General features: G+C 43.9%; 5 protein-coding genes and 1 pseudogene across 9 annotated transcripts; 5 read left to right on the top strand and 1 right to left on the bottom strand.

Annotated features, from left to right (window-relative positions):
• The first annotated feature begins 573 nt into the window (after window positions 1–573).
• LOC9661379 ((+)-neomenthol dehydrogenase) lies at window positions 574–4,109 on the top strand. The gene is made up of 6 exons (XM_024660997.1): window positions 574–595; window positions 786–853; window positions 1,041–1,125; window positions 3,070–3,326; window positions 3,373–3,471; window positions 3,609–4,109. The coding sequence occupies exons 1-6, from the start codon at window positions 574–576 to the stop codon at window positions 4,107–4,109; spliced, it is 1,032 nt and encodes a 343-aa protein (XP_024516765.1).
• A 7,166-nt stretch (window positions 4,110–11,275) lies between these two features.
• LOC9643266 (transcription factor TGA2.3) lies at window positions 11,276–13,823 on the bottom strand. 2 transcript variants are annotated; one of them, XM_024689144.1, is made up of 13 exons: window positions 13,607–13,823; window positions 13,505–13,540; window positions 13,376–13,423; window positions 13,118–13,171; window positions 12,866–13,045; window positions 12,721–12,780; window positions 12,608–12,667; window positions 12,469–12,546; window positions 12,345–12,417; window positions 12,013–12,284; window positions 11,687–11,926; window positions 11,444–11,637; window positions 11,276–11,375 (listed from the first exon to the last, which is right to left on the bottom strand). In XM_024689144.1, the coding sequence occupies exons 4-12, from the start codon at window positions 13,160–13,162 to the stop codon at window positions 11,491–11,493; spliced, it is 1,155 nt and encodes a 384-aa protein (XP_024544912.1). In that variant the 5' UTR covers window positions 13,163–13,171; window positions 13,376–13,423; window positions 13,505–13,540; window positions 13,607–13,823; the 3' UTR covers window positions 11,276–11,375; window positions 11,444–11,490. The 2 variants fall into 2 exon arrangements, with proteins under 2 accessions (XP_024544912.1, XP_024544903.1); XM_024689135.1 differs by having other exon boundaries at window positions 12,013–12,417.
• Window positions 13,824–14,062: 239 nt separating this feature from the next.
• Window positions 14,063–15,512, top strand: LOC9661378 (myosin ID heavy chain). Its single transcript, XM_002963009.2, has 4 exons — window positions 14,063–14,310; window positions 14,741–15,056; window positions 15,114–15,172; window positions 15,227–15,512. Exons 1-4 carry the CDS (start codon window positions 14,085–14,087, stop codon window positions 15,256–15,258), a joined length of 633 nt encoding a protein of 210 aa, XP_002963055.2. The 5' UTR covers window positions 14,063–14,084; the 3' UTR covers window positions 15,259–15,512.
• A 3,365-nt stretch (window positions 15,513–18,877) lies between these two features.
• Window positions 18,878–20,741, top strand: LOC9643264 (secretory carrier-associated membrane protein 1). Of its 3 annotated transcripts, none has more exons than XM_024689162.1 (12): window positions 18,878–18,967; window positions 19,022–19,158; window positions 19,232–19,297; window positions 19,382–19,483; window positions 19,542–19,638; window positions 19,700–19,900; window positions 19,957–20,050; window positions 20,109–20,154; window positions 20,213–20,280; window positions 20,332–20,380; window positions 20,430–20,495; window positions 20,554–20,741. In XM_024689162.1, exons 2-12 carry the CDS (start codon window positions 19,102–19,104, stop codon window positions 20,638–20,640), a joined length of 933 nt encoding a protein of 310 aa, XP_024544930.1. In that variant the 5' UTR covers window positions 18,878–18,967; window positions 19,022–19,101; the 3' UTR covers window positions 20,641–20,741. The 3 variants fall into 3 exon arrangements, with proteins under 3 accessions (XP_024544930.1, XP_002963054.1, XP_024544942.1); XM_002963008.2 differs by having other exon boundaries at window positions 18,883–18,967; window positions 19,007–19,158; XM_024689174.1 differs by having other exon boundaries at window positions 18,884–18,967; window positions 19,026–19,158.
• Window positions 20,742–20,766: 25 nt separating this feature from the next.
• Window positions 20,767–22,438, top strand: LOC9643263 (gibberellin 2-beta-dioxygenase 8). 2 transcript variants are annotated; one of them, XM_024689157.1, is made up of 4 exons: window positions 20,767–20,854; window positions 20,921–21,663; window positions 21,713–22,040; window positions 22,104–22,438. In XM_024689157.1, exons 2-4 carry the CDS (start codon window positions 21,134–21,136, stop codon window positions 22,356–22,358), a joined length of 1,113 nt encoding a protein of 370 aa, XP_024544925.1. In that variant the 5' UTR covers window positions 20,767–20,854; window positions 20,921–21,133; the 3' UTR covers window positions 22,359–22,438. The 2 variants fall into 2 exon arrangements, with proteins under 2 accessions (XP_024544925.1, XP_024544920.1); XM_024689152.1 differs by having other exon boundaries at window positions 20,784–20,859.
• Window positions 22,439–22,673: 235 nt separating this feature from the next.
• Window positions 22,674–23,957, top strand: LOC9643262 (annotated as a pseudogene).
• The last annotated feature ends 819 nt before the right edge of the window (window positions 23,958–24,776 follow it).

The raw sequence follows: 24,776 nt of genomic DNA, 5'->3' as shown, positions 1-24,776 counted from the left end.
AGATTTTTCCCTCCCATTTCTCGCAATAATATACATGTCATAAATGACCAAAGTAGCTTTTGACATTAAAAGGTGGCTAAATATATATGCTATTCTTGGAAAAACAACCCCCAATATTAGAATTTCACATTTTGAGATAGTAAAGAACACTAGTAGTAACAAAAAACAACAACAAATAACAACGCCTTACTATATAATTACTATAATTGCATTGATTTATACACATTAGCCACAAAATGCTAACATGCATTTGCTTCTCCATCATTTCCGGATCAAATAAATGTAATGCTTATTTTGTATTACATTGTGAAGTCTGTTGGTTCAACTTAAAAGATTTACTATATAACATAGCTTATACCCTACCCAGGCTTAGTTGCTTTTATGTTGATGAGATTCCCCAATTCTTTGCAAATCTTCTACAAATCCTTTACCTTGTAAATACTAGACCATCTTTCAGCATGCTGACTAGATTTCCATGGCACACTTCATTTACAAATACATCATATGCCACTTCAGCGTCCCTACAATCCTCATTTCAAATCATGGTTACACTTTCCTTGGGTAAGTCACACAATGGCTCCTCCAGCTCTTACAGGTGCATCATATGAAGAGTAGTAGTTACTACCCCCAGTTGAATAGCTAAGCTAAGTCCAGCTTTAAGCTTGGGCATGGGATCTTCTCAAACTCAATGAGCAACCTGTGTAGCAACCAATCACCTTTTTGCCACCATGTGCAAGTACAAGGGACAGCGTGATCAATTCTGATGGGATGACCTTTTCCCACAGGACAGTTTGTGATGCTCCAGGATTTTAGGATTTTGCACCTTCTGCAAAATTCTCTCCCAGGTGGCTTGGTACTTTTTACTACTTTTCTACACTATATCATATATTCACCATATGCTTTATTCATCATTCAAGAAGCCATCCTGATGTTTGAGAGCATATTTACTCAAAGAACAATTTGAGAAAAGAACAGGTATTGTACCTCAAGTGCCACTAGTTCGAGCTCGTGATCAATCTTGGAAATCTTTCTTAAATTAGCATCCCCGGCCGAGGAGAGCCTACGGGAAGCGGCCCTCTCCGGGAAAGCACCGGGCCGGACGCAGCAGTCCGAACCAGAATCCACGTACTTGGTTCATCAGCTTCAACCTAGTTGTTGCAATGGCACTTTGAATTTGAACTAAAAACAGCATATTAGTGCGAGCATTTTGATCACCAATTTGATTCTAAGAGAGAATAACACTATACAGAAATCGCAACAACAACTGCCAGTTGTAGATTGTGATTATTCTCTGCAATCTGACGATGGAGCAGCTCGAAACCATCATCTTCGCACTTGCTGTAAGAAATTCTCATCAGCAGCCTCATTTAGACAAAGAAGCAGCAAGAAAATATTGATACCATACCTGAATTGCAGCAGCAGCCAATCCGGCAACTCGGGAAGTCTTGGACGATTCACCATGCACTAGAAGATTGGGGGTTTTTCTTAACTTTCTATTGACTTTTTATTGAGAACGCTGTTGAGCATCTACTGATGTGTTTGCTATCACAAGCTTGGTCGCCCAAACCTCTCAATCTCTTTTCAACTACATTCCATAGCCAAGCACTCGAGTGTTCAGCTGGATCAAGAGGATGGTTTTATCAACTTAGGTGTTTTTCTTCTTCTGAAGCTACCTGAAGTATAGCCATGCTTCTCAGCTAAGACGAAAAATTTGAGATTCTACGACAGGTGGAATGCTGAAAACCTACCATCACGATATTATCAACAAGAAAAGCCGTAAAGAATGCCAAGGCTCAAAGCTATCTGCACAAAACAAGATGTAAAAGTAGGAAAAAGAAAGATTGGTTCTCACTTACCAAATGCATGGCATGCGAAGTTCTTTCAATGAATTCTCATTTTCAGAGATCTTGCTACAAGACCAAAAGAGGAAATGAACCTAAAGAAACTCGTAACATTTAAGGCCGATACCATTGCTATGGTCCATTGGAGTAACAGTGGGTTTGTGCTTAGCTTGAAACTATATACCTCCAAGAATTGTCAAAAACAGAATATCTAGAAAATTTCGAACTTAGCAAACAGAACAATGAACTTGATGCATAAACACCTTGAACTAATCCTGCAATGGAGTGAAAAAAGCTCACAGGTCGTACAAAAAAATTTTCAAAAGTGAGAGACAAAACGTACCAAGGCTTTGCAAAGAGCAGTAGCACTTCCAATCACTCCTGCTACCTTCAAAAAGTTACCATCACCTCAAAAAGAAAAAATAAAATAAAATAAAAAGGAAAAAAAAAGAAAAAGAGCAAGCAAAGAAAGAAAGAAAAAACTTTGGAGTCATTCTTGTTAACCTCAAACAAAGACGTAATGAATCTTTTGCGAGAGTCAGGCTCTTGCTACCAAGACCTGGACAAGAAAAAAATCAACACAAGAATGTAAGCTCTTTTCCTTGTTCTTTTTTGTGGTTACCTACCAAACAAAAGATCCATAACTCCGGTTTTGTTTCAAGATGGAACCTCGATAATAAGTTATATCAATCATTAAGAGAGCATGGTTATTACAATGATAAGGGATGGTGGCACTGAGAAATCCTGAGGTCGAGAGTTCGAACCTCTCTCATCCCATTTTACTCATCCCACAAGCGACTTGGAATAGCAAACCTTGTCTTTAATAAATGCCCACTTTGGGTACTTGAACCCATTGACTAGAATCTTCTACAAAGTCAGTGTTGTTTAGTGGTTAGAATTCCGTGTCTCCTTCACTGAATTCAAATTTTGAAAAAGATTGTAGTTGCTAACTGCTAACTGACAAATCCTTGAGAAGTTCCAGCTTAACAATAGTGTCACGATTAACAATAGTTTCACCACAGTTGTCATTTGTCACCAGTTGGAAGCGCATGAAGACTAGACCATTAAAATATAAATTATCGCACTTCCAACCACATAGGTATCTTCTTGAGCTATGGTGGACTCTTGCAATCAGTAAGTGTCTAGAGGAAGTTCTTTCATCACCTGACTGGTCTCTTGGAATGCTCTTCCTGGATCCAAATCTTCAATATAAGATGGTGGTCTAAAGATACAATTGCTGTGGTGACTGGAAGCAACAAGGGGCTCGGATTTGCCATTGCTCAAGGCCTGGCACTCAAGGGCGTGATGACGGTCCTGACTGCCAGAGACGAGCAGAGAGGGTTGGCAGCTCTGAATTCTCTCAAGCAGGATCAAAGGATCAATCCGGCAACACTTCAGTTCCACGTCTTGGACGTGAGAAGCACATCATCCATCCAAAACTTTGCTAAATGGATTGAAACTAAGTTTGGTGGCTTAGATATTCTGGTATGTTCGAGGTTTCTCCTTTCTGGCACTACTGAATTAATTACAGGTCAACAATGCTGGAATCTCAAGAAATGAGCACTTGGGCAATCCAACAGTGGAGGGTTCCAAGGATGTTATAAGCACGAACTTCTATGGAACCCGGATGGTGACCGAGTGCTTGCTTCATCTAATGAGATCACAATCTCACCATGGAGCTCGCATCATCAACGTGAGTTCAGCAACAAGCCGGATGGATGTAAGTCTCTATAACTTCAAGCATCCTAACTATCTGGTGCACTTTAGGCTCTTCGAAACCAAACTGTGGTACAAAAGGTTTCCAAGCTCTCAATGGAAACTTTGGATGAAGTGGTAGGCGAATTTATAGAGGACGTGGAACATGGCCGACTTATAGTAAAAGGGTGGACCGGGATCTTTGGAGCATACGACTACTGCTTATCAAAGCTTCTTCTGAATGCTTACTCAAGAGTGCTGGCAAGGGATCTCTCTAAACAGGGTGGTAAATTCTTTGTGAATTGCATGTGTCCAGGTCTGACTAGCACAGATATGTCAAGGAATAATGGCCATTCGGCTCAAATTGGGGCCGACACTGTCATTTGGTTGGCATTGCTTCCAGCCTCCAAATCTACAACAGGGCGGTTTTTTTCCAACAGACAAGACGTTGGTTTTGATCACATTCCACTCTACTTGGAGAAAGGTACTTATTCAAAGCTTCTGGACGAGTTTGATGAGTGTATTAGAACATCTATGCCTCCATTGCATCCTGTGTTTCTCAAAATGTATTAGTTCTAACAATGTCTAAACCAAACCAGAATAACTTGATGATTGTACTGCTGATCGCTCAATAAGAAAGAGAACTGACTCAGTTTGCCATTGCTAAAGCAATAGTTTGTTCCCAGCCACCTGTCGTCTCTTCCGGTATGCTTGGTCATTGTGAAGTGCCGCATAACCTGGTACCTGGCACTATCCAAAGAAAACATTGTATTAGCCAACCGATTCAATGAGAAGCCAAGTGTTAAAGCTATATGGCCCCTTGTTATTGATTTTGTCACTCAAATGGCGCTAAAAACAAAGCTAGGTGTGTAAAATGAAAGCATTTGAGCAATGTGCTAAGATCTGTGTTATGACAGAGAAGCTACAGGGCAAACAAATTTAACCTGAGATGACTCCATTCTCCAAATCAGCACTGTACATTCTCCAAATCAACGCTATATTCTTGTTTGCAAGAGACACTGCAATGTGTAATGCACACCCACGTTTTTGAGCTTAAGATCTGTAGTAGACATTCACCTCCTGCAGTAGGTCTGTTATAGTGGGTGCTTAGCAGTAGCACCCACTGGTTGCATGTATATGAATGATAATATAAGCACATTTGGTGGTGAATTATGGATAATTTTCTTGAAGTGCTAAATGATATTGTTGATATTAATTTATTTTCTATTGCTCGACCTATTGCCACACACATTTTTGCTCTTTGGGAAGTGATCCTTGTTTAGTGTTTTAAAGATGTAGTACATGAGGTGTTGCTAGTTGAAACCATTTGCTACATCCCATTTTATATAGTGATCTTAGTGCTAAATGATATGAGAGCAATTTGCGAGCAAATAACATTGTATGCTGTACAGGAAGCTAAATGGAGATATTTGGAAATTATAAAAGGAAATTTCTTGTTTATCATATTTTTAGCCTAAACTGGTATAGAAAGAAGTTTGCAACCTTTTCCCAGAAATTCTAGTGGATAGAGTTGTATGCTACAATTGGCTCACGTAACCATGCTTGTGGTCCATTAATAATGGTTGAAATCAATTATATTATACTTTGGTCTAGCTGGGCACTGAAATACATTTGGTAGCACTCATTATAAAGTAGGTGTAGCATCTACTATAAAGAACATAAAGGTATGAACATTATCCACAATTCACCACTAAATGTACCTATATTATCTCCTATTATATAGCTTTAAAAAGATAAATATTATATTAGTGAGTGACAACACTTATTAAAAAGTAAAGATGTCCCATGAGGTCACATACACTCAAATTCAAGAATGTTGAATTCCATATATCTCAAAAACCTTAAATAATGAAAAAAAAGGTGCACTCTTATTCATGAACCTTTCTTAGTACCTTTTAAATTAATAAATGATCTTTCAAGTTATTCTTTCTGGTTTCTTACAACTAAACACCCATAATAAAGAACTATTGCAAGAGAGTGAAGGGCTTCCTATCAATAATCACTATAATTTTAATTTCAAAAACTTATTTTGATAGGTATTACAAATATTTGAAAGTATCATATCATGTACCTTGCTTGATGAGCCTAATCCCAATCTCCCAAAGAAATCAAAGTGTTTATCAAAGAGAAAGTTGCTATACATTCTTTGTTTCACTACTTTGTTGTACCATCTTTAATTTTAGAAAGGAAATGCATCAAGTAGAGGGAAAAAAAAAAGAAATTTCATGTATGAATGCTTAGAGCACCAGACACTAAAAAATAATGTGGTTTTTAGCATTTTAGGAGATTCTAGTGGTAGAATGTAAAAGAATTTTTAATCATGATGGCTCTATTACAAGTTTGACAAAACCACACACATTTTAATGCTTAATCACATTCACTCTCAATTTGGATCACAAAGATTATTGACAAACTTTTTTTATCACACATGCTCAAAGTGTTAAATTTCCTATAATGAAACCATTCATTGAAATTCACTGCTTCATGAGACAATGCTATAAAATCATTAATAGACTAGACATGTTAGACATACCCAGATCTCGATCTTAAATGTTATTATATTATTTAATATTTAAATATTTTTAATTAAAACGATATTCTTATCTATCTTAAAACCAACTTATATAATATTGCTTTTTTATTTCTTTAGTTTCATACATTTTAAGCAAATGATAGAGTTGTGTTCTTTGCACTGATTTATATAATTCTGTACATGTTGATCTTAATTCTCAATGTCATCTTAGATAATTAACACTAATTTAATTTCAAATTAAATTGAAGAATAGAAAGAGAAAAATATATAATTTAATATTGAGAATTTTAAATTTATACTATATGAGAATTAAACAACAAAGAATAAGCATATGATGCTTCATGATTTCTCAACAGAATCTCTAAAACATGCTGACCAATTCTAGAATTTTGCTTGGAATCCTTATAATTTCTACAAGAAGATAACAAACATGCCCACTCCACAGCCCCTGGAACATATGGCATTGAATTTATAAGCTCCTCAGCACTATCCAGATAACCCGCTCGACACAACAAATCAACCATACATCTGAAGTGCTGGTGTGTGGCTTCAATTTTGTAGTCCAAACCCATTGACATAAAGATTGTCTTCCCAAGCATTAAGTTTCCTTCTCCACTACAAGCAGCTAACACAGAGAGGAAACACAGTTGCTCAGGGATATCCACACACTTGAGCAAATCAAACAAAGCAACTGCCTCTTTGCAACACCCAGTGCTAGTATTTGCCCCAATCATCGAGCTCCAAGCTATTATATCTTTTTCAGGCATTAAATTGAAGATTCTTCTTACTTTTACAAGGTTTCCGCTTCTTTGGTGAGCAGTCAGTAGGCAACTCCATGAAGCTCTATTGTGGTCAGGCATCTTGTCAAATAAAGATTTAACTTGGTCAATATGCCCAAGAGCAGCATATCCCGATAACAAGGAATTCCAGCACCGAATGTTCCACTCAGGCATTACATCAAAGACGTGCTTCGCCTCATCGAGTCTGCCATTGTGGATATACCCAGCCAAGATAGCAGACCAGGAAACAAAATTCCTTTCTCTCATCCCAAGAAAGATACTTTTAGATTCTTCAAGGTGTCCTGCTTGAGAGAAAGCTGATAGGAGAGCAGTCGAGGATGCAAGGTTGTGCTCGGGCATATTCTCAAACAAAGTCTTTGACTTGTGTAATTGCCCCTCTTGGGCATATGCTGCAAGAACGGCTGTCCAGGAAACAACATTTGTTTGAGGCATGGCATCAAAAACGTTTTGTATCATTTCAAGAGAACTGTAACCACTTAGCAACGCAGTCCAGGAAATAAGGTCATGTTGTGGCATAGAGTCGAAAAGTTCTTGAGTTTTTACTGGATGCCCATTTTGAGCATATGCTGCTAATATGCATGTCCAGGAAAGCATATTCCACATAGGCATCTCGTCAAACATGTCCTTTGCCCTGTCAAAAAAATCATGCTCCGAGTACGATCCTATCATTGCCGTACAGGACTTCATTGTGGCCACGGGCATGCGGTCAAAGTAAAATCTGGCCATTTCAAGATGCCCAGATTTGGCATATGCTGAAACAATAGCGTTCCAAGAGACAAGATCCCACTGGGGCATAGAGTTAAATAATTGGTCAGCTTCAAGCATACATCCGTTTTTAGAATATGCGGTGAGCATTGCATTCCAAGAGACAATGTTCTTCTCAGGGATCTCCTGAAAGATTTTCTCCGATTGTTCCAGATGCCCATTCTTGGCATAGGTAGAAAGCATAATCACCCACGAGTGAGCGTCCCGAGCATGCATGCTATCGAAAACCTCTCGCGAGTTTCTGGTGCCAAATCTCCCAAACATCTCTAGGAGCTTGTTGCAGAGGATGGTGTCATTGGGATCGAATGTCTGCGCTCGAATTTCCAGGGCTTGGTGGATCGTCTTGCAGGATTGCATCTCCAGGAACCATTCTCTCCTGCTAGCGAAGGGAGCGTGACAAGCTACAGTTCTATCCTGGTTTATAAAGGGCATTATACTTGAGCAAAATGCCCCGTTCTTGGCATAAGTCAAACTGGGATCCTTTCCCTTTTATTTTCAAGCTAGGGGAATTCTTCAAAAGATATCCTTACCATCCAGGAGAGCGGCTTGTCTCGTGGTTAGAATCCTGTGCATTTGTTGCAGTGTTTGCTGGCGAAGATCCTCCAAAGAATTATCAGCGAGAAAGAAAGATCGCGGCTCGCGTTACATATGAACAATGTCAAGCTTTCCCATCGCCATGGCCATTTGTCTCATGTAGTTCGCTACGTTGGGGGAGTTTCCTAGAGAGCCCGGCAACCAGTGTATCGAGCTTCCATCCCTTGCGAGAGAGCGTCCATCCTTGGCTCGGCCTGCTGTGACGACTGCAAGTTCCTAAAAGCTGTTGCGCTCGAGCTGTGGAATCAAAAGCTGGAAACAAAGAAAACCATGGGTCAAACATCCAAGCCAAGCAGATCAAGTATCAAGAATCAAAATCTGGAAACAAAGAAAACCATCGATCAGTATATGGAAACAAAGACCCAAGCTAAGAAAAAACTGAAAGAACAAATGGCCTGAAGCACATAAAACACCTCTCGGCGGGAGTTTTCCACATCCCAGAGACGAAGTGGAAGACATCGGCTTTGGCAGCCACGCCTTTAAGGCGGAAGACTTCGTCGTAATGTGAATGTGTGCTTGCAAGCCGGCTCGGAGCTCGCTAACTTGCCTTTGGTGTTCTTCCATCCATCGCGCATGTCAAATGCCAAGCACCTAAGGGGAAGAAAAAATCTCGAGATAAACTTTCGGAACTTTAAAAGCTTGGAACTAACCAGTTTCCAGCATTGGTATTGTTGTTGTTGCCTCCATTTTGATCGTTGACGAGCCTCGGTTTTGCAAGTTTCCTCAGGGTCTGGAAACAAAGAAATTCGTCAAAACCGATCCTTAGAAAGCTTTACCATGGAATCTGCATTCCTGTTGGTGTCATGAACAGTGGAAACTATCCTTAGAAGGAAGCAAAACTTTTTCTATTGCAAAGAACTCGAGAAGGATTGTTGGAGAAGGCTCCAGCTGTGGAAGGAAAAGAAAAAAAAAGGAAGAGCGCGGTACCTTGTATGAATCATATAATCGATCGTTCACTTTCCACGCGACTTTAATGTTTCCACTTCAGTACCAACAGCAGATGGCTCCAAGCTCAGTAACGATGAGACGAGATCTAGAAGAGCTGCTGTTCTTTGGGAGCGAAGACCTCCACCTTCTTCCCACCCACATTTGCTTCTGGAACAAAGTCACATAGTTTAAGTGTAGCTGGAAGTACGTGGCCATCAGACAAATAACTTCTTCACCAAGTAGCAAACAGATCTTCATTGTCGCGGTTTTATCGAGGTGCAGGACACCGTGTGACTGTATGTGAGATCCAGACCCGACACAACTTGGCGTATAAAACACCACACCTGAACAAAACCTATGATCTATGAAATGCAAGCTAGAAGTTTGTATGTACCTTGTTCTCGTCAATTGCCTGTTGCAGCATCCAGATAGTTGCGAGAGAGGCCATCGTCCCATCTGGATGCCATCCTCTGTAAGATTTTACGTTGACTTTGTGTCTCCCTATGGAAGTCTGCTTGCTGATCATTTTCATAGCACAGAGCACGTCACGAGCTTCATACACGTTGCGGAAAAAAAGACGAGGATGTTTGATGTCCTGGCTATGGACAATGCGTTCATGTACCTTGCTTGACGAGCCTTTCGCAGAAAATCGAAGTGCTTATCAAAGAGAAAGTTGCTAAACGTTCTCTGTTTCACTCAATCTGCTTTATCGTACCATCTCTTTACCTCTGTACATCGAGTAAGGAAAAAGAAAGAGAGAGGATAAAACCTTTCCGTGGAGCACCGATGACAATGCGTAGTTCTTGGCGTTCTTGGAGATTCGTGGAAACTGTACTGCTCCATTTCCTCCACCTACTTGAAACTTACGTCAGAATATGCCACAAGAATTCTCTCTGGAACCCTAGAATGCTAGAGAGAACCCTCTATTTTGCAGGGATCCAAGTTCCAAAGTGAGCCATTGGTGGATCGAGTGTGTTCTTGGCCCTGAGTTTTTATTGTCTTCCCTGATGTTGAGATTCGTCCTCTCTAATTTACATTAAATTTGAGTAGAAATGATTATATGCCAAGGAGGAGAAGGTTTGAACTTGAACAGCAAGTTAAAAAACCATCAATAACACAAGAGAAAACACTGAACTCAGAGTTGATTTTGTGTATGGTTGTAGCAAAGTATGAAGATCATGGCTTGCTCTGGAAGGGGGACAGTGATTTCCTTCCAGGAGATCCAACCACTGCTGCTGCGAAAGGTGCTGCTGCTGCTTGATCGCTGCGTGCCAGTCTTTGGAGGGGCATAGCGTGGGTAATGAGAGGAAATTGATGAGGCGGTATTGGATCTTCAGGGGAAGCCGCGACCAGATGGAAGGATCCAATTTCCTGCTCTTCTTGTCGACCATGCCATCCCACTTCCTATTCGGCATATCATCGTTCTTGCCTTATATTATTCCTTCCCTTAAATAGGCTTAGTTTCGAAAAGGAAAGCTTAGTCTACACAGAACAGCATATTCCACATAGTTATTTCGCCAAACATGTTCGTTGCCCGCGTACGAGCTTATCATTGCCGTGCAAGACTTCAATGTAAGTAAAATCTAGGGCATAGCATAATCACCCACGAGTGAGCGTCCCGAGCATGCATGCTATCAAACCCTTTCTTGAGTTCCAGGAGCTTCTTGCAGAGGGTGGTATTCCTGGGATCAAATGTCTGCGCTCGAATTTCCAGCGCTTGGTGGATCTTTGTTGCAGGATTGCATCTCCAGGAGCCATTCTCTCCTGCTAACGACGGGATTGTCAAGAGTTCTCATGCAAGCCACGGTTCTATCCAGGGCATTATGCTCGAGCAAAATGCCCGCTCTTGAAGAGGTCGCGCCACTCAAGAATTGCCCTCGTACGTACCCAAAGCCAGAAGATATTCCTTTGAGGCATGCCTTGCATGGACGGATAATGTCCGCTTGCAAGCTGGCCACTTCCGTACACTTACAGCTCCAGTCCTCGAGGTAAAGTTATGTATGTGAATCCAAAGCCGCAGACTACAGCGTATAGCTGGCTCTACAGTACAAAAGCGAAAAATTCTGGAAAAAAGAAAAACAATTGGAAAACAAAACTCGGAGAAAACCAACCAACCAGTTTACAGTTTAAACAGCTTTTGATATCATACACCCGTGAATCGTGATGTTTTTCCTTTCACGTGAACACTTTGGCTATTTCCTGTGAAGCAAAGCAAAGCAAAGCAAAAACAATGAAGAAAAGCATCGCCAGCTTTGAGGAGCTCTTACTTTGTTTATGGAGCCCGCGAAGAACTTCTCTTTGCGATCGAGATACTTCACTCCCTGGGCCGCGCCGACCATAGAGAACTTAGAGCTCGCAGCCTCGCGAAGTAGTCCCCCATCGCAAGGAGCCCCCGAGCGGCTTGTCTCGTGGTTAGAATCCTGTGCATTTGCTGCAGCGTTTGCTGGCGGAGATTATCTGCCTGCGCCAAAGAATTATCAGCGAGAAAGAAAGATCGCGGCTCGCGTTACCTGGCGAACAAAGTTCTCGAGAGTTCCGAGCTTTCCCATTGCCATGGCCATTTGTCCCATGTAGTTCGCTACGTTGGGGGAGTTTCCCAGGGAGCCGGCAGCCAGTGTGTCCGCGAGTGATTGCTGGAGAGCTTCCATCCCTTGCGAGAGAGCGTCCTCGGCCTGCTGTGACGACTGCTGTAAGTTACAAATTCCTAAAAGCTGCTGCTCGGTGAGAGGCTCGAGCTGTGGAATCAATATCTGGAGACAAACAAAACCATCGATCAGTATATGGAAAACGATGGAAACGAAGACCCAAGCTAAGAAAAAACTGAAAGACCAAGTACCTTGAGAAGTTCTGATGGCCTGAAGCCACCCATCCACATAAAACACCTCTCGGCGGGAGTTTTCCACATCCCAGAGACGAGGTGGAAGACATCGGCTTTCGCAGCAACGCCTTTAAGGCGGAAGAGTTCGTCGTAATGCGACATAAAGCCGTCGACTAGAACACGAAGCTCGTTGTCAGCCATGTGTGCTTGCAAGCCGGATCGGAGCTCGCTAACTTGCCTCTGGTGTTCTTCCATCCATCGCGCGTAGTCCATGTCAAATGCCAATGCACCTGGGACAAACAAAAACTCTGATGAGATAAACTTTCGGAAGTTCAGAAGTTTGGACTGACCAGAGTTTGCAGCATTGGTATTGTTGGTGTTGCCTCCATTTTGATCGCTGGACGAGCCTCCAAAGTAAAACCCCTGCAGATTATTCTATGAGTTTGGAGGAGAAAAATAGATTTCTATGATTGCCTGTTGTCGAGCACGTTGGAGCTCTTGTTCAAGCTGGTTTAATTTAATTCTGCTGGACTCTAGTTGCTGCACATACGCCTGGACACCACTTCGAAGATTTAGAACTCACTGAAGATTCTTTTTTCTATAGAAAACACACCTTTTTCCTTAGCCGGCTCTTGCGTGCTGCTTCTCGGTTTTGCGCGAGTCTCCTCAGCGTCTGCAAACAAAGAAACTCGTGAAAACTGATCCAGCACGCTTAGAAAGCTCTACCTTGGTATCTGCATTCTTGTTGGTGTCATGAACAGTGGAAACTATAGCTGATTTTCCGGCCTTGAAACACAAGCAAAACTTTAGCGCATTTCCAAGAGAAAGAAAAAAGAATTCCTTGCAAAGAAACTCGAGGAGGATTGGATACCTTTGGGGAAGGCTCAACGTCTGTGGAGTTGTCTGTAAGTGGACTGGTGTCAGCCATGCAAGGGTTGTCCCAGTTTGTGTTAGCGTTACTGTCGAGCTCCAAGTTCCTATCGGACGCAGCCTTTTGACGCGAGTAGTAAATCTCGGTGGAGTTCACGCTTGTAATGGACGCGGAAGTTGGCTGTGGATCACACAAACCAAGCAAAGCAAGCGTGAGAAGAAAAAACGAGAGATCCAAAAGGACGAAATGTACCTTGCTTGATCTAGGAGAATTGGACGGTCTTTGATCTGCAGCCATACCAAAAGGCTGCCAAAGTCACAAACATCACAAAGCTTAAACAAAGAAGTAGCTATGCAAGGAAGGAAAAGAAACAACGAAGAGAGCATCAGAGCGCAAGTGAGCAGCCATTTAGCAAAGCTTTGCTTGTCCTTCTCGGTGATTTGTTTGCTCATCACAGCCCAAGAGACTAGAGCTAGCAAAAACAAAGAGAAGAAAGAACTTATAACTTACATCTCTTTCTCACAGTCGTGGTGGTCTCTAGTCGAGGAAAAATCCCTTCTACAAAACACCACCACTTTAGCGAGAGAGAAGGAAAAAAAAAGAGAGAAAAATCTCGGCCATGATCCAAATTCCACTCACATTGTCTCCTCCATCAACAGGCAGCAAAAGCTCCACCTGGAAAGTAGGATCACACCACAAACGGGCATCAATCAACGAATTCGCCACACATTGCTCGCTCACCTGCGATTTCCAGCTTCATAGGATCAAACACCGATCAAACACGCCATCGCCGCGACACGGGAGAAAGAAAGCGCGCAAGAACCCTACTGCCCAGCCCCTAGGACGAGGGCGCCAGAGAGAATCCCATCTCCCATCCCCTCGGCATTGGAGAGGGAGAACGCTTGTTCTTCGCAGAGGCTATAGAGCTACTCTGGCTCCACTGGCTATGGAGGCAGCCCTCCATAATGCCATGCCATGCCCATCCATGGGTCAGCATACATACATACCCATACCCATACATCCATGCACTTAATGGCGCCAGCATTAATGGGTGGCCCTAGACAATGACACGTGGTAGCAAATCGCTGAAAGTGACGTGGCGACTATGACATGGTCCGAGAGATTCGAGATTCTTTTTCCCCAGGAATTTCGTACGGGCTTTTTAGGAATAAGGATAAGTGGCGAATATTCTGTCCCTTTTGTTCTTGTTATTTTGGCGATGGCGAGGAGGGTTCGTGTCGAGGAGGGGGAGAATGGCGCTGCCGCTGACGGCGGCGAGGTTGAGGCGCCGCGCCTCCGTGCGAATCCCACGCTTACCACGGAGGCCCAGGAGCCATTCATGGGTGTCAAGGTCCGGCGCCGATCTTCCATGTATCGCCAGTTCCAGGGGGATTACATCAACGTCGCGGGGAATCAGCACATTCTCAAGCTCCTCACCAAGCAAGGTATGAATTCTCGCTCGGATTTGTCCCGTGGAGTTGGATTTCTAGTTTTTCTTCGTGCTCTTACTTTCTTGGATCCAATTTGAGTTCCTGGAGGGTGTGATGATTTCGATTTTGATAGAAGCTCTTTCTTGCGTGCTCTTGTTTTTATCTTGTTTGGAAAGCGTGAAAGGCTTGTTTTTGTCGTTGTTCTTGCGTGCTTTCGTCTCAGATTCCACTTTTTTTTCCTCTCTCTTTTGCATCCATTTTCCTGGATGGTGCGATGCTCGATTTTGCTAGAAAACGTGAAAAGTTGTTTTTTTTTCCTTCCTCTTTTCTTTTCTCTTTTTTCTTTTCCTTCTTTGGATCCATTTTTGAGTTCCTGGACCTTTTTTTTTTCTCCTTTTTCTCCTCTCCTTTGCGATCCATATATGCTGTCTTGATTTTCCTCCAGGTGATAGACAAGTATTGTTTGCGGATAACGTGATCAAAGTGAACCGCCGATCCAAAGTTCGCAAGCGCGTCCTTCTCATCACAGATGTGGCTCTCTACAGCCTTGACGCGGATTGGTTCACACTCAAGCGCCGAATCTCCCTCTCAGCCATCGAGAAAGTCCTCCTCAGCGAGCTCAACGACAATTTCTTCGCCTTGTCCGTGTCAACCGAGTACGATTGCCTCTTCGCCAGCACGCACAAGACCGAGATCGTTACCATCCTCCAGGAGGCCACGAGAAAGCTCGACACACCGCTCGAAGTTTGCTTCTCGAATCGGTCAGTAGTTTCATTCGCTTTCCATCGTTCTATGCATTGAGTAGAGAGCTTTGGCAGCTTCGAGTACTACATGGACTCGGAAAATATCCGCGAAGTTATCTTCGAAGAAGTCCCAGGTATGGATTGACAAGGTCGGTCTGTGGGATTGTTCTCACGGCGAGAATTTTTAGGTGGCGTGAAAACTACGTTCGTCAACAAGTGAGATCACATTCTTTTTGGGACTTCCCTCGAAAACAAAAGCACGAAGATAAAGGAAGGAACGCACACAAGGCACAAATGCTTTGCAACTGTTGTGTATTTTGATGATTTTGTTGCAGGCTGCCAAGATCGCACTACTACCATTACAGAAGCTCCGTGCTATGATGAGGGAAGAGTTTGATACTTTTCATTATCTCTCTGGATTGATTTTGATTCAATTAAGGATTAACAAATAGTTAGATGATTGAATATTGCCAACTTACCTTCTCAAGCATCCCAATTCACCTTAATTTGTGCATGACTGGCGCGGAACTGAGGCTCCAGGAGGATGTTTTTGACAAGCTAGGCCATCTTCGCAACTCTTAAGTTCTTTTCAGTATATATACCCATTTACTAGAGGCAACGTTGATATGTGCATAGCATTGAAGTAAATCTAAAATATGCTCAAACCTCACTTTTAGTTCACTACACTAATTTCAATCCTCCACTAGCTTCTTCTTTCTCTTCTAGTCATTTGATTCCAAGAGAATTTTCATCCATTACCTTGCACTCCTTCCAGTGTCGTGCCCTCTTGGGGATCTGATCCAGCACCTCCTCTTCATCCACATTAGAGTTCTCCATCAAAATGGTTTTTGCCACAACACTGGGAAGCCATCGCTCATCGCAACAAAGAGTAGCCTCTCCTCGAGCTTGTAGCTCCCTTCAATATCTGACCTCAAGCCCTTACAACAGGGCCTTTCTTGTTCTCTAGTGAGTCGTTTCATCTCCCTCTTGAGCACTTCTCCACTCTGACCACTATTTACTTTTCTAGCATAGATCTGTAGTGCACGAATAATCAGCGGTCTATTCCTATAGTTGTCTTTGGCATTGTCGCTAAAAGGTGGCGAGAAGTTAAAAGAAAATTAAAAGATTAGCATAAGGCATTGACTTTTACAATGCTTTGATAAGTAGTCAAAAGGCAGTTTCTCTCGCTAACACATTTTAATGGATTGGGTGTGTTCTTGGCGCTGATTTATATTGTTCTATACATGGGTTCTCACTCTTAGATTTTTATATTAATTTTAAGTTTAATTGCCAAGAGAGCAGCGAAGTTTTGAAAACTATATAATATGTCAAAGGAAAAGTTTGGGATGGAAGGAGGGCTGGAAGGGAACAAAAGCCGGCATTTGTTTCTTTGAACTTCTACTGCTACGCAACGTTCCAGAAGCCAAATCAAAGATGCAGCTCCACCTATAATGAAAGAGCAGTGTCACCTCCGTAGTGTGTTCATTTCCAGCAGCCACCATAAAGATTCTTCCGGGTTTTTTGATCAACTTGGGAATTTTAACAGTGCCCAAGCTCAAGGATGCCATTGCCCGCCAGCTGCAACTCTCCTCGTCCAGATACACAAAACAAACCCTGAGGGTTCTAACGTCTGTGTTTCTGTCATGTGTTTCGAGCATGCCAATCACTATCTTCCCTGCAAAATCAAAGTCGTCAGCATATACAAAACAACTCTCTTTCCTTACCTCCACTTGAGACGAGGGACATGTCCACCTCGTACCAAGGTTGCCGTTCAAATCCCAAGGGAAGATTATTCCAGGTTGCCAGAGTTCGAAGGGTGGCCTTAGGGTTCCACACGTTGAACGATTTAAGCCTCCTCACATTGCCCGGTGAAACAGTTAAAAAGTACAAGTGATCGTTCTGGAGCAGCATGCAGTTGTTGGAATAGTTGATGCAATTCATTCTGACACCGCATACGAGGTCTTCATCCTCCTGGACAGGGGTGAATTCCGTAGAAGATATCCACGCCGCGGCCCTCGAATCGTACAGGTGGAACACCATGACCCCATAGCTGGTCTCTATGGTCACGACTACAACAAACCATGATCCAGAGGGTGGTGCCGACTGAATAGCAGCGAAGATCATTTCGTGATCACCCTCCAGCATCGGACACCCCAGTTCTCGCCTCGTCTGTTGTAGCGGATTCAGCACCACAAAATATCTCGCAAACGTCGAGTCATAGCTCAGTACCAAGCCTGCCGAGCAAGTGCTCAAGGCAAAGATCCGGGCTTCCCTTGGAAGGGGGAGAGTGAACTCCTTCCAGGAGATGGCGTTGGGTGAGATGAGAAACTTGCCACAGACGTCGCCAAGGGCAATGTACCACTGCTGCCGCGGTGGCTGCTGCTGGATTGCTGCGCACCAATCCTTGGAGAGGGAGCGGAAGCGGCAGAGCGTGGGGAATGGGAGGAAAGTGATGAGGCGGTGTTGGATGTCCTGGGGAAGCCGCGACCAGATTGAGGGATCCAATTTCCTGCTTTTCTTCTTGTCTAGCATGCCATCCCAGTTCCTATACGCCATACCTTAAATTAACCTAAACTTTGTTAAAAGTTCATACTATACGATGCTTCATGATCTCTAAACAATTCTAGAATTTTGCTTGGAATCCTTATAATTTCTAGAAGAAGATAACAAACATACCCACTCCACAACCCCTAGAACATATGGCATTGGATTTACAAACTTATGCAGATAGCAAGCAAATCAATTATACATCTGAAGTGCTGGAGTGGAGAAGGAAACTTAATGCTTGGGAAGACAATCTCTGTGTCAATGAGTTTGGACTACCAAATTAAAGTCACACAACAAGCAGCCAATACAGGGAGGAAGCATACTACTTTCTCTTTAATAACCACTTTGCTTTTCTTTGAGAGATTGGTTGAGGATCGTCAAGCAAGGTACCTATACGTATTTGTGGCAACCAGCCCTTCTTTGTTCGAGAAGACAGAGAGCGCTTCCTTAGGGAGATACAAAGCGTTACTATCTACAAACATCTCATTTCATGACTTACGAACGAAGATACATGGATTTTATTCAGGTGTGGTGCTTTAGACGCCGAGTTGCGTCGAGTATACACTCACACGGTGTCAGCAAGAGTGAAGATTGGTAGAGAGATTTCATGATCCCCAGAAGGGAAAAGCTTGGGACCATCCCAAAGACCAACATCAGGAGATGTCCTTAAGTGAAACAGTAAAGATGATATAATTCTTTGGTAGTTTTTGCGACTGATTCATTTTTCTTTTCCCTTGCAGTGTTTGTTGAGAAGAGTTCATACAAGGTAAACTAGTTTCAAAGTTTTGCGAGTAATTCATTTTTTTTTTTCCCTTGAACTTTCATCAGTGCTTGCCAAATTTTGAGAAGAGCAGCAAAGATCTCTAAGTTTCGTTTCGATGATATACCTCATAGAAGGTAAACTAGTTTCAAGTTTTCGCGAATGTTTCCTAGCTTGCAAAAGATTTTAAGAAGAACAGCGAAGATCTCTAAGTTTGCAAGGTAAACTAGTTCAAAATTTCGCGAATGATTCATTTCTTTTACCCATTAACTTTCAATGCTTACAAACGATTTTAAGAAGGAAGCTAAGATCTCTCAGTTTCGTTTCGATCCAAGGTAAACTGGTTCAAATTTTTCGCGAATGGTTCTTTTGCTTTTCCATGAACTTTCAGTGCTTGCAAAAGATTTAGACTGTAACTTTCGTTTCGAGTTTTTCTTGAGTCGAAACGAATGACAAGTCTTTAGTGCGTTTCGATCGACGGTGGCGATTGGACGCCCTCGGACGGTGGAGATGCTTCCAATATCAAAGCCACTTAGTTTTTTTCCCAGGGCTTTTGCGGGGAAGTGAAAGAGCGGCGGTCCTTCCGCGCCGAAGTCCAAGAAAGCAAAAGGACGCGGATCCGGTGAGCTATAGCTCAGATCTTTGCGGCAACAGGCTTTAGGGTTTGGATTTGTAGCTAGGTTGTGGATTCCGCGGCAAATGCACCGGCGTTTGGCGCTGAAGTGAGTCTAGATCTTCCAATCCTCGTCCCCAGGCATGGCGTCCCGCTACGATTCGAATCCATTCGATGAGGAAGACGTCAATCCCTTCTCGGTGAGAAATTCTAGGAAGAAGCAGATGGTCTGGAATTGATAGGTTTTCTTTCTTTCTTTTTTTCCTACTCCAGGATCCGGCTGTGCGTGCTCAAATGACTGGGAAGCCATCCTATCTCGGCAACAATTTCTATGAATCGGTATCGCTAGAATTGTCTCCTTTCTCTCTTTTTTTTTTCCCTCGGGGATGCGAGCTAAAAGATAAAACTTTTTTGTTCTTCCAGAAACCATACAATGTTCCTCAGGTGAATTCGATATCTCCGCTAGCACCGGAGCGTACCTCGGTGGGCGATGCTACCGTGGAAATTCCCTTGGGCAACATGAAGGTGAGCGAGACGAAAGCTACGCGAATGGTCTTAACTCTTTCTCTCTCTCTCTCTCTAGGATCTCAAGAAGCGCGAGAAGGAACTGAAAGACAAGGAGGAACAACTTCGAAAGCGAGAAGCCGACGTGAAAAGGCGAGAGGATGCTGCTGCAAGAGGTTCTTTAGTGCTTTGTGTTCTTCGTTTTCTCCTCTTTGCTAACACTTCGGCTTTAACCAGCTGGTATTGTGTTGGAGGAGAAGAACTGGCCACGCTTTTTCCCGATCCTACACCATGACATTGCGGCTGATATCCCGGCCTACTTGCAGCGCATGCAGTACTTTGCTTACGGAAGCTGGCTCGGAATTCTCCTGTGCCTGACATGGAACTTCATTTCCGTCACCGGAGCCTGGATCCAGAAGACTGTCAGTGCCTCGTATGGTAATGGTTTTCTAAGCTTTTGGAAGCTTTGTGCTTACGAGCGTTCGTGTTTACAGGTGTGCAGATATGGTTTCTGGCCATCATCTACATCCTGGCAGGCTTTCCCGGATCATATTTCCTCTGGTACAGACCCCTGTATCGGGCTATGAGGTGCGTTGGAGGCAATTGTCGTTTGCTAGCCACGAGGGAAATCACACGTTCCTTGCAGGTCAGAGAGTGCTCTTAAGTTCGGATGGTTCTTCATCGCGTATTTGGTACGTTGTTAGTGGCTTGATACGTTTTGTTAGCTTAGTAATGTTGGTGTGCGTGCAGTTTCACATATTGTTTTGCATCTTCTGCGCCGTCGCTCCTCCCATTGTGTTCAAAGGAAGATCATTGACGTAAGCGGCGATGTGCTATCTACTGCTATACTAATTTCATATTCTATGCAGGGGCATTCTACCAGCGATTCAGATCTTCTCTGACAGTGTCATAATCGGGGTATGTTTAGTGTTATAATATGTTCTGTTATTGAGTCTTGGTTGAACAGATATTCTATCTCGTTGGCTTTGGCCTTTTTGTCCTGGAATCTCTCCTCAGCCTATGGGTTCTCCGGGTAATACACTGCAATCTCAATCTACGTAAGAATCCTACTAATGACTATGGCTTGGCAGGAGGTGTATGCGTACTTCCGGGGTACAGGCAAAGCGGCACAACTGAAGAGGGAGGCAGCACGCAACGTTGTAGGTGCTACAATTTAGAAGGGAAGGAAACTTTGGTGTAGTATGTATATGGGATCACATTTTTTGCCTGCACGCACCGATTCTGACCCTGTGGCTAAAGATGTAGTGGTTTTTTTCTTTTTCTTTTTTTTTTTGTTGTGCTTTCTTTTTTGTTCAGGCGTTTTATAAATATAATAACCTTCCTTTGCTATACTACAGTGCTCTTCCGCCTTGACTCCACCAGAACATCCTTGTAAGGTAGCCTCTGTCATTTTGGTCATGTCGTGAAACTTACGTCCTTGTTTCTTTTTTGCCACAGTTTACGAGTAGACTTTAGAGCGAGTATCCACATGGTGGCATATACGATTGTCCGGCAGTGAAGCTGGCCAAACAGGAGCCGCAAGAATGAGGGTGCGGACAGGATACGTTGGGGTCGTCAACTATTCGTTTTAGACAATTACGTAGTCCGGTGGCAGCATGGTTGTGGACAAAAGACCAGGGCCCAGAGTAGAAGCTCCGCGCTGCTATATAGATGGTGGTCAAGCTTCCCAAGCATTCGAAGATGGCTCCTACTCAAGGCGGTACTCAAGGCGGTGTTGACTACAAGCTCACTACGTTTTTGCAAGGCTCTTTAACTCTGGATGACTACGTCTGGTCTCAAGAGGAGTGGCCAAAGGTTGCTTACAACGATTACAACGACGAGGACACCGTCCCCATCATCGATATCTCGTTGCTGAGGTCCGAGGATGCCGCAACCAGGTCAAAGGGGCTCAAGGATCTCATGGAAGCCGCCAGAGAGTGGGGATTCTTCCGGCTTGTTAACCACGGGGTTCTAAGCGATGTTACTGAAAAGCTGGAGTCGGAGGGGAAGGAGCTCTTTGCTCTGCCGCTGGAGCAAAAGAAGAAGGCAGTGCGGCTTCCAGATAGCATAATTGGTTACTACTTTGGAGCCGAGTCCGTCTTCTCCAAAGCATGGCTGGAAGCGTTTCATTTCTCGGGTGACAAGGAGGTCACAGACAACATGATCCGGCAAGTTTCTCCCGAAAACTTTAATGAGCTAAGGTTAGCTTGTTTTTCATCTCGTTGTGCCTGTCTCACTTTTCTTTCCCAGTGCGAGCGTTCATAACTACATCGATGCCTACCAAAAGCTCGCGATCGAGGTCGTCGAGCTCATGGCCATTGCGCTTGGACTGGAGCCTTCGACGTTTAGCAAGTACACTGCTACAAAAGGCGACAAGTCTACAGTTCGCGTTTGCTACTATCCGCCCTGTCCTCAGCCGCAGCAGACCCTGGGACAGCGTCCACACGCCGACCCGATCCTCATCACCATCGTTCACCAAGACGACGTTGGCGGCCTCCAGATTCTCAAGAACAACCGATGGATCGCGGTCAAGCCCGAGCCTGGCACCGTGGTTGTCAACGTTGGAGACACTCTCCAGGTAAGAAAGCCTTTCTTCTTCGTTGTATAGTTTCTCTCCTCTGATGCTCGGATTTACTCACAGGTGCTGAGCAATGACATCTATCCCAGCGTCCAGCACCAGGTTGTGCTCAACAGCGAGCGGAGCCGACTGTCCATGGCTTTCTTCCTCATCCCCGAGGCCGACGCTCTCATCGTCCCGGCAAAAGGGCTCGTGGACGACGAACATCCGGTGAGGCACCCACCTTTCATCTACAGGGACTATCGCAAATCTTATGGAGAGCGAAGAGCAGTCGGCAAGAGCCACCTTGAATCGTTTTACACGCTCAAAGACGCATAGGACGACTTATAGATAATTGTTCTACTTTGTTTTCTCATATACTCTTTTGCTAATAGAAAAGAATAAGAAGTTTTTGTGTTTAGTAATTTAAGATGTCTCCAGATTACACATAATCGCTTATTTTCTTCTCTTAAAAGGGAAGAAATTTGTCCAAAGAAAAAAAATGATGCCAGAGTCACTGCCTTTTCTAAGAATCGCGGAATTTTTTTTTTGAAAGAGTTAAAACTTAAGCCTTTTTTTTTATAATAACGGAACCTTTTCCCCGGATCTTATAAATAAGTAGACCGATCTAAGGAAAAACCTAAACACCAAGTGATGGCTTTGTCCACAATGAAGGGAGCTGCGAGTAGACTGTTTGCAGGGGCCACCAAGCTTTTCAGTGTGGAGATTGAGAGTCCAAAGTTGCGGATTCCACTGGGAACAAAGGTCGCAAACACAGTCTTGTGTGTGTCTGTGTACATGATTAGCAGTAGATTGCCACTCTATGGGATCTACGCAAATGGGACACTGATGGATTTGGGTATTGGTCCGATTGCAACGGCAAGTATGGCAATCCAGCTTTTAGTTGGTGGAAAGATTATTTGCATCAAAGAGAAGGACTCCATCAACAAGCTACAAAAGATGGCGGGGGTGTGTTTCACAGTCGTGTTGGCGATCTTAAACATTGTTGGGGGAGTGTATGGCCCAATTGGTATGATTAGCTCGCTGTTGGTGATCTTGCAGCTGGTTCTAGCAGTTATGATGCTAATCTACATGGACGAATTTTTAGAAAAGGGATATGGTGTTGGGCAATCAGCAATTTCCGTTTTCACTGCGTGCAGCGTTTGTGAGGACGTGATTTGGCACGCGTTTAGCCCTGTCACCGCCAACTTTCGAGGAGTCGACGAATTTGAAGGATCGGTTGTAGAGTTGGTTCGGGGGTTGATATCCAGCTGCAACGTAAGGACAGTTCGCCATTCATTCTTCAGATATTATCTCCCAAATCTCTCGACACTGATCTTGACAATTGTTGTGATTTGTGGGATATTATATCTTCAGTCTCTCAACATGATCATCAGAGTGACAAACGGAAGGGGCCAGTATATGAATCATTCAATCCGTCTGTTCTACACGGCAACGACTCCAATTATGTTCTTAACTCAGCTCGCAAGTAGCGTGGGCAAGGTTTACGAAGGCCTGGGGCACGTATTTGGTTACAGGAATTTTATTATGGGCGCTTTGGGAGGAACTATATACAAGGTTTTTCATCCACCGTCGAGCATGATCCAAGAGCCATTCCATTTTCTCATTTACTCAGTCTTCACGGTGGTGTCTAGCACTCTAATCTCCAAGGCATGGCTTGAATTGTCTGGATCGTCTTCCAAGGATATAGCGAAAGAGTGGAAAGAGCAAGGATTGACAATCCCAGGACACAGGAGCTCCCAGACCAAAAAGGAGCTCGACCGGTACATTCCAGTGGCAGCAGCGCTTGGAGGGTTTGGTATTGGTGTTGTTTCCGTGGCTGCAAATATGATGGGAGTGATTGGTTCTGGAACTGGACTCTTTCTAGCAATCACCACCATTTGTGAAATCCAAAAGAAGATACAAAAGGAGATGTAGTTTCAATGAGACAGATTCAAGGAAGTCTCATTCATTCATGAGGATTTCCTTGTAAAGTTTCTGTAATTTTCTGAAATTGTGCTAGAAAAAGAAATTCAATTTTTTTCGGTCAAACATTAGTCAACTCCTGCCACGTAGATGGTTTAATTCCAACGTGGCCATCCATGGGCCGTCGATTTCCAACCGACGCGCCTTTTTTCACCACATAAGCCCTAATCCCTCCACGTTCTCCCTTCCGGGGGAGCGAAGAAGACAATGGCTACGTTTCTCGAGGAGCCCAAGGCATCCACCTCGGGCGGCGGTGGCGGCGGCTCCAGGAAGAGCGAGTGTATGTGCGTGGTGTGCACTTGCGGCCTCCACAAATGCCCGTCGCGCGAGACGAATCACTACGACCCAAACATCCTGTCCGAGTATGGCGAGCGCTACCCGGAGTGGCCCATCTCCAAGCGCCTCCCACACAAGCCCCCACCGGCGCGCAAGGACGACGGCCCCTTCGACGACAACACCACCTACAAGCTCGACTATGGCAAGAAAACCATGCCCAAGCGAGCGCCCATGAGGCCTCCGGCGCGCGAGCAAGACACTGGGCCATTCGTGGACGCCACCACCTACAAGGTGGACTACTGGGACAAATCCAAGGAGCAAAAGCCCGCGAGGAGGGCCGAGAAGCCACACAAGGTGGAGTCGGGCCAGTTCTACGACGAGACCACGTATGGAGTGGGATACTGCCCAAAGCAGATGCCCAAGAGGTGTGCTCCCCAAAAGCATGGCTGCTCGCTCGGGAACTCCGGGGCCAAGTTCGTGGATGAGACTACGTAT

Source organism: Selaginella moellendorffii, unplaced genomic scaffold (genome assembly GCF_000143415.4).
Source record: "Selaginella moellendorffii unplaced genomic scaffold, v1.0 SELMOscaffold_2, whole genome shotgun sequence".
Classification (NCBI taxonomy): Eukaryota; Viridiplantae; Streptophyta; class Lycopodiopsida; order Selaginellales; family Selaginellaceae; genus Selaginella; species Selaginella moellendorffii.
Note: the sequence above shows the minus strand (reverse complement) of the source record. Positions and strands in the feature narration are given on the sequence as shown.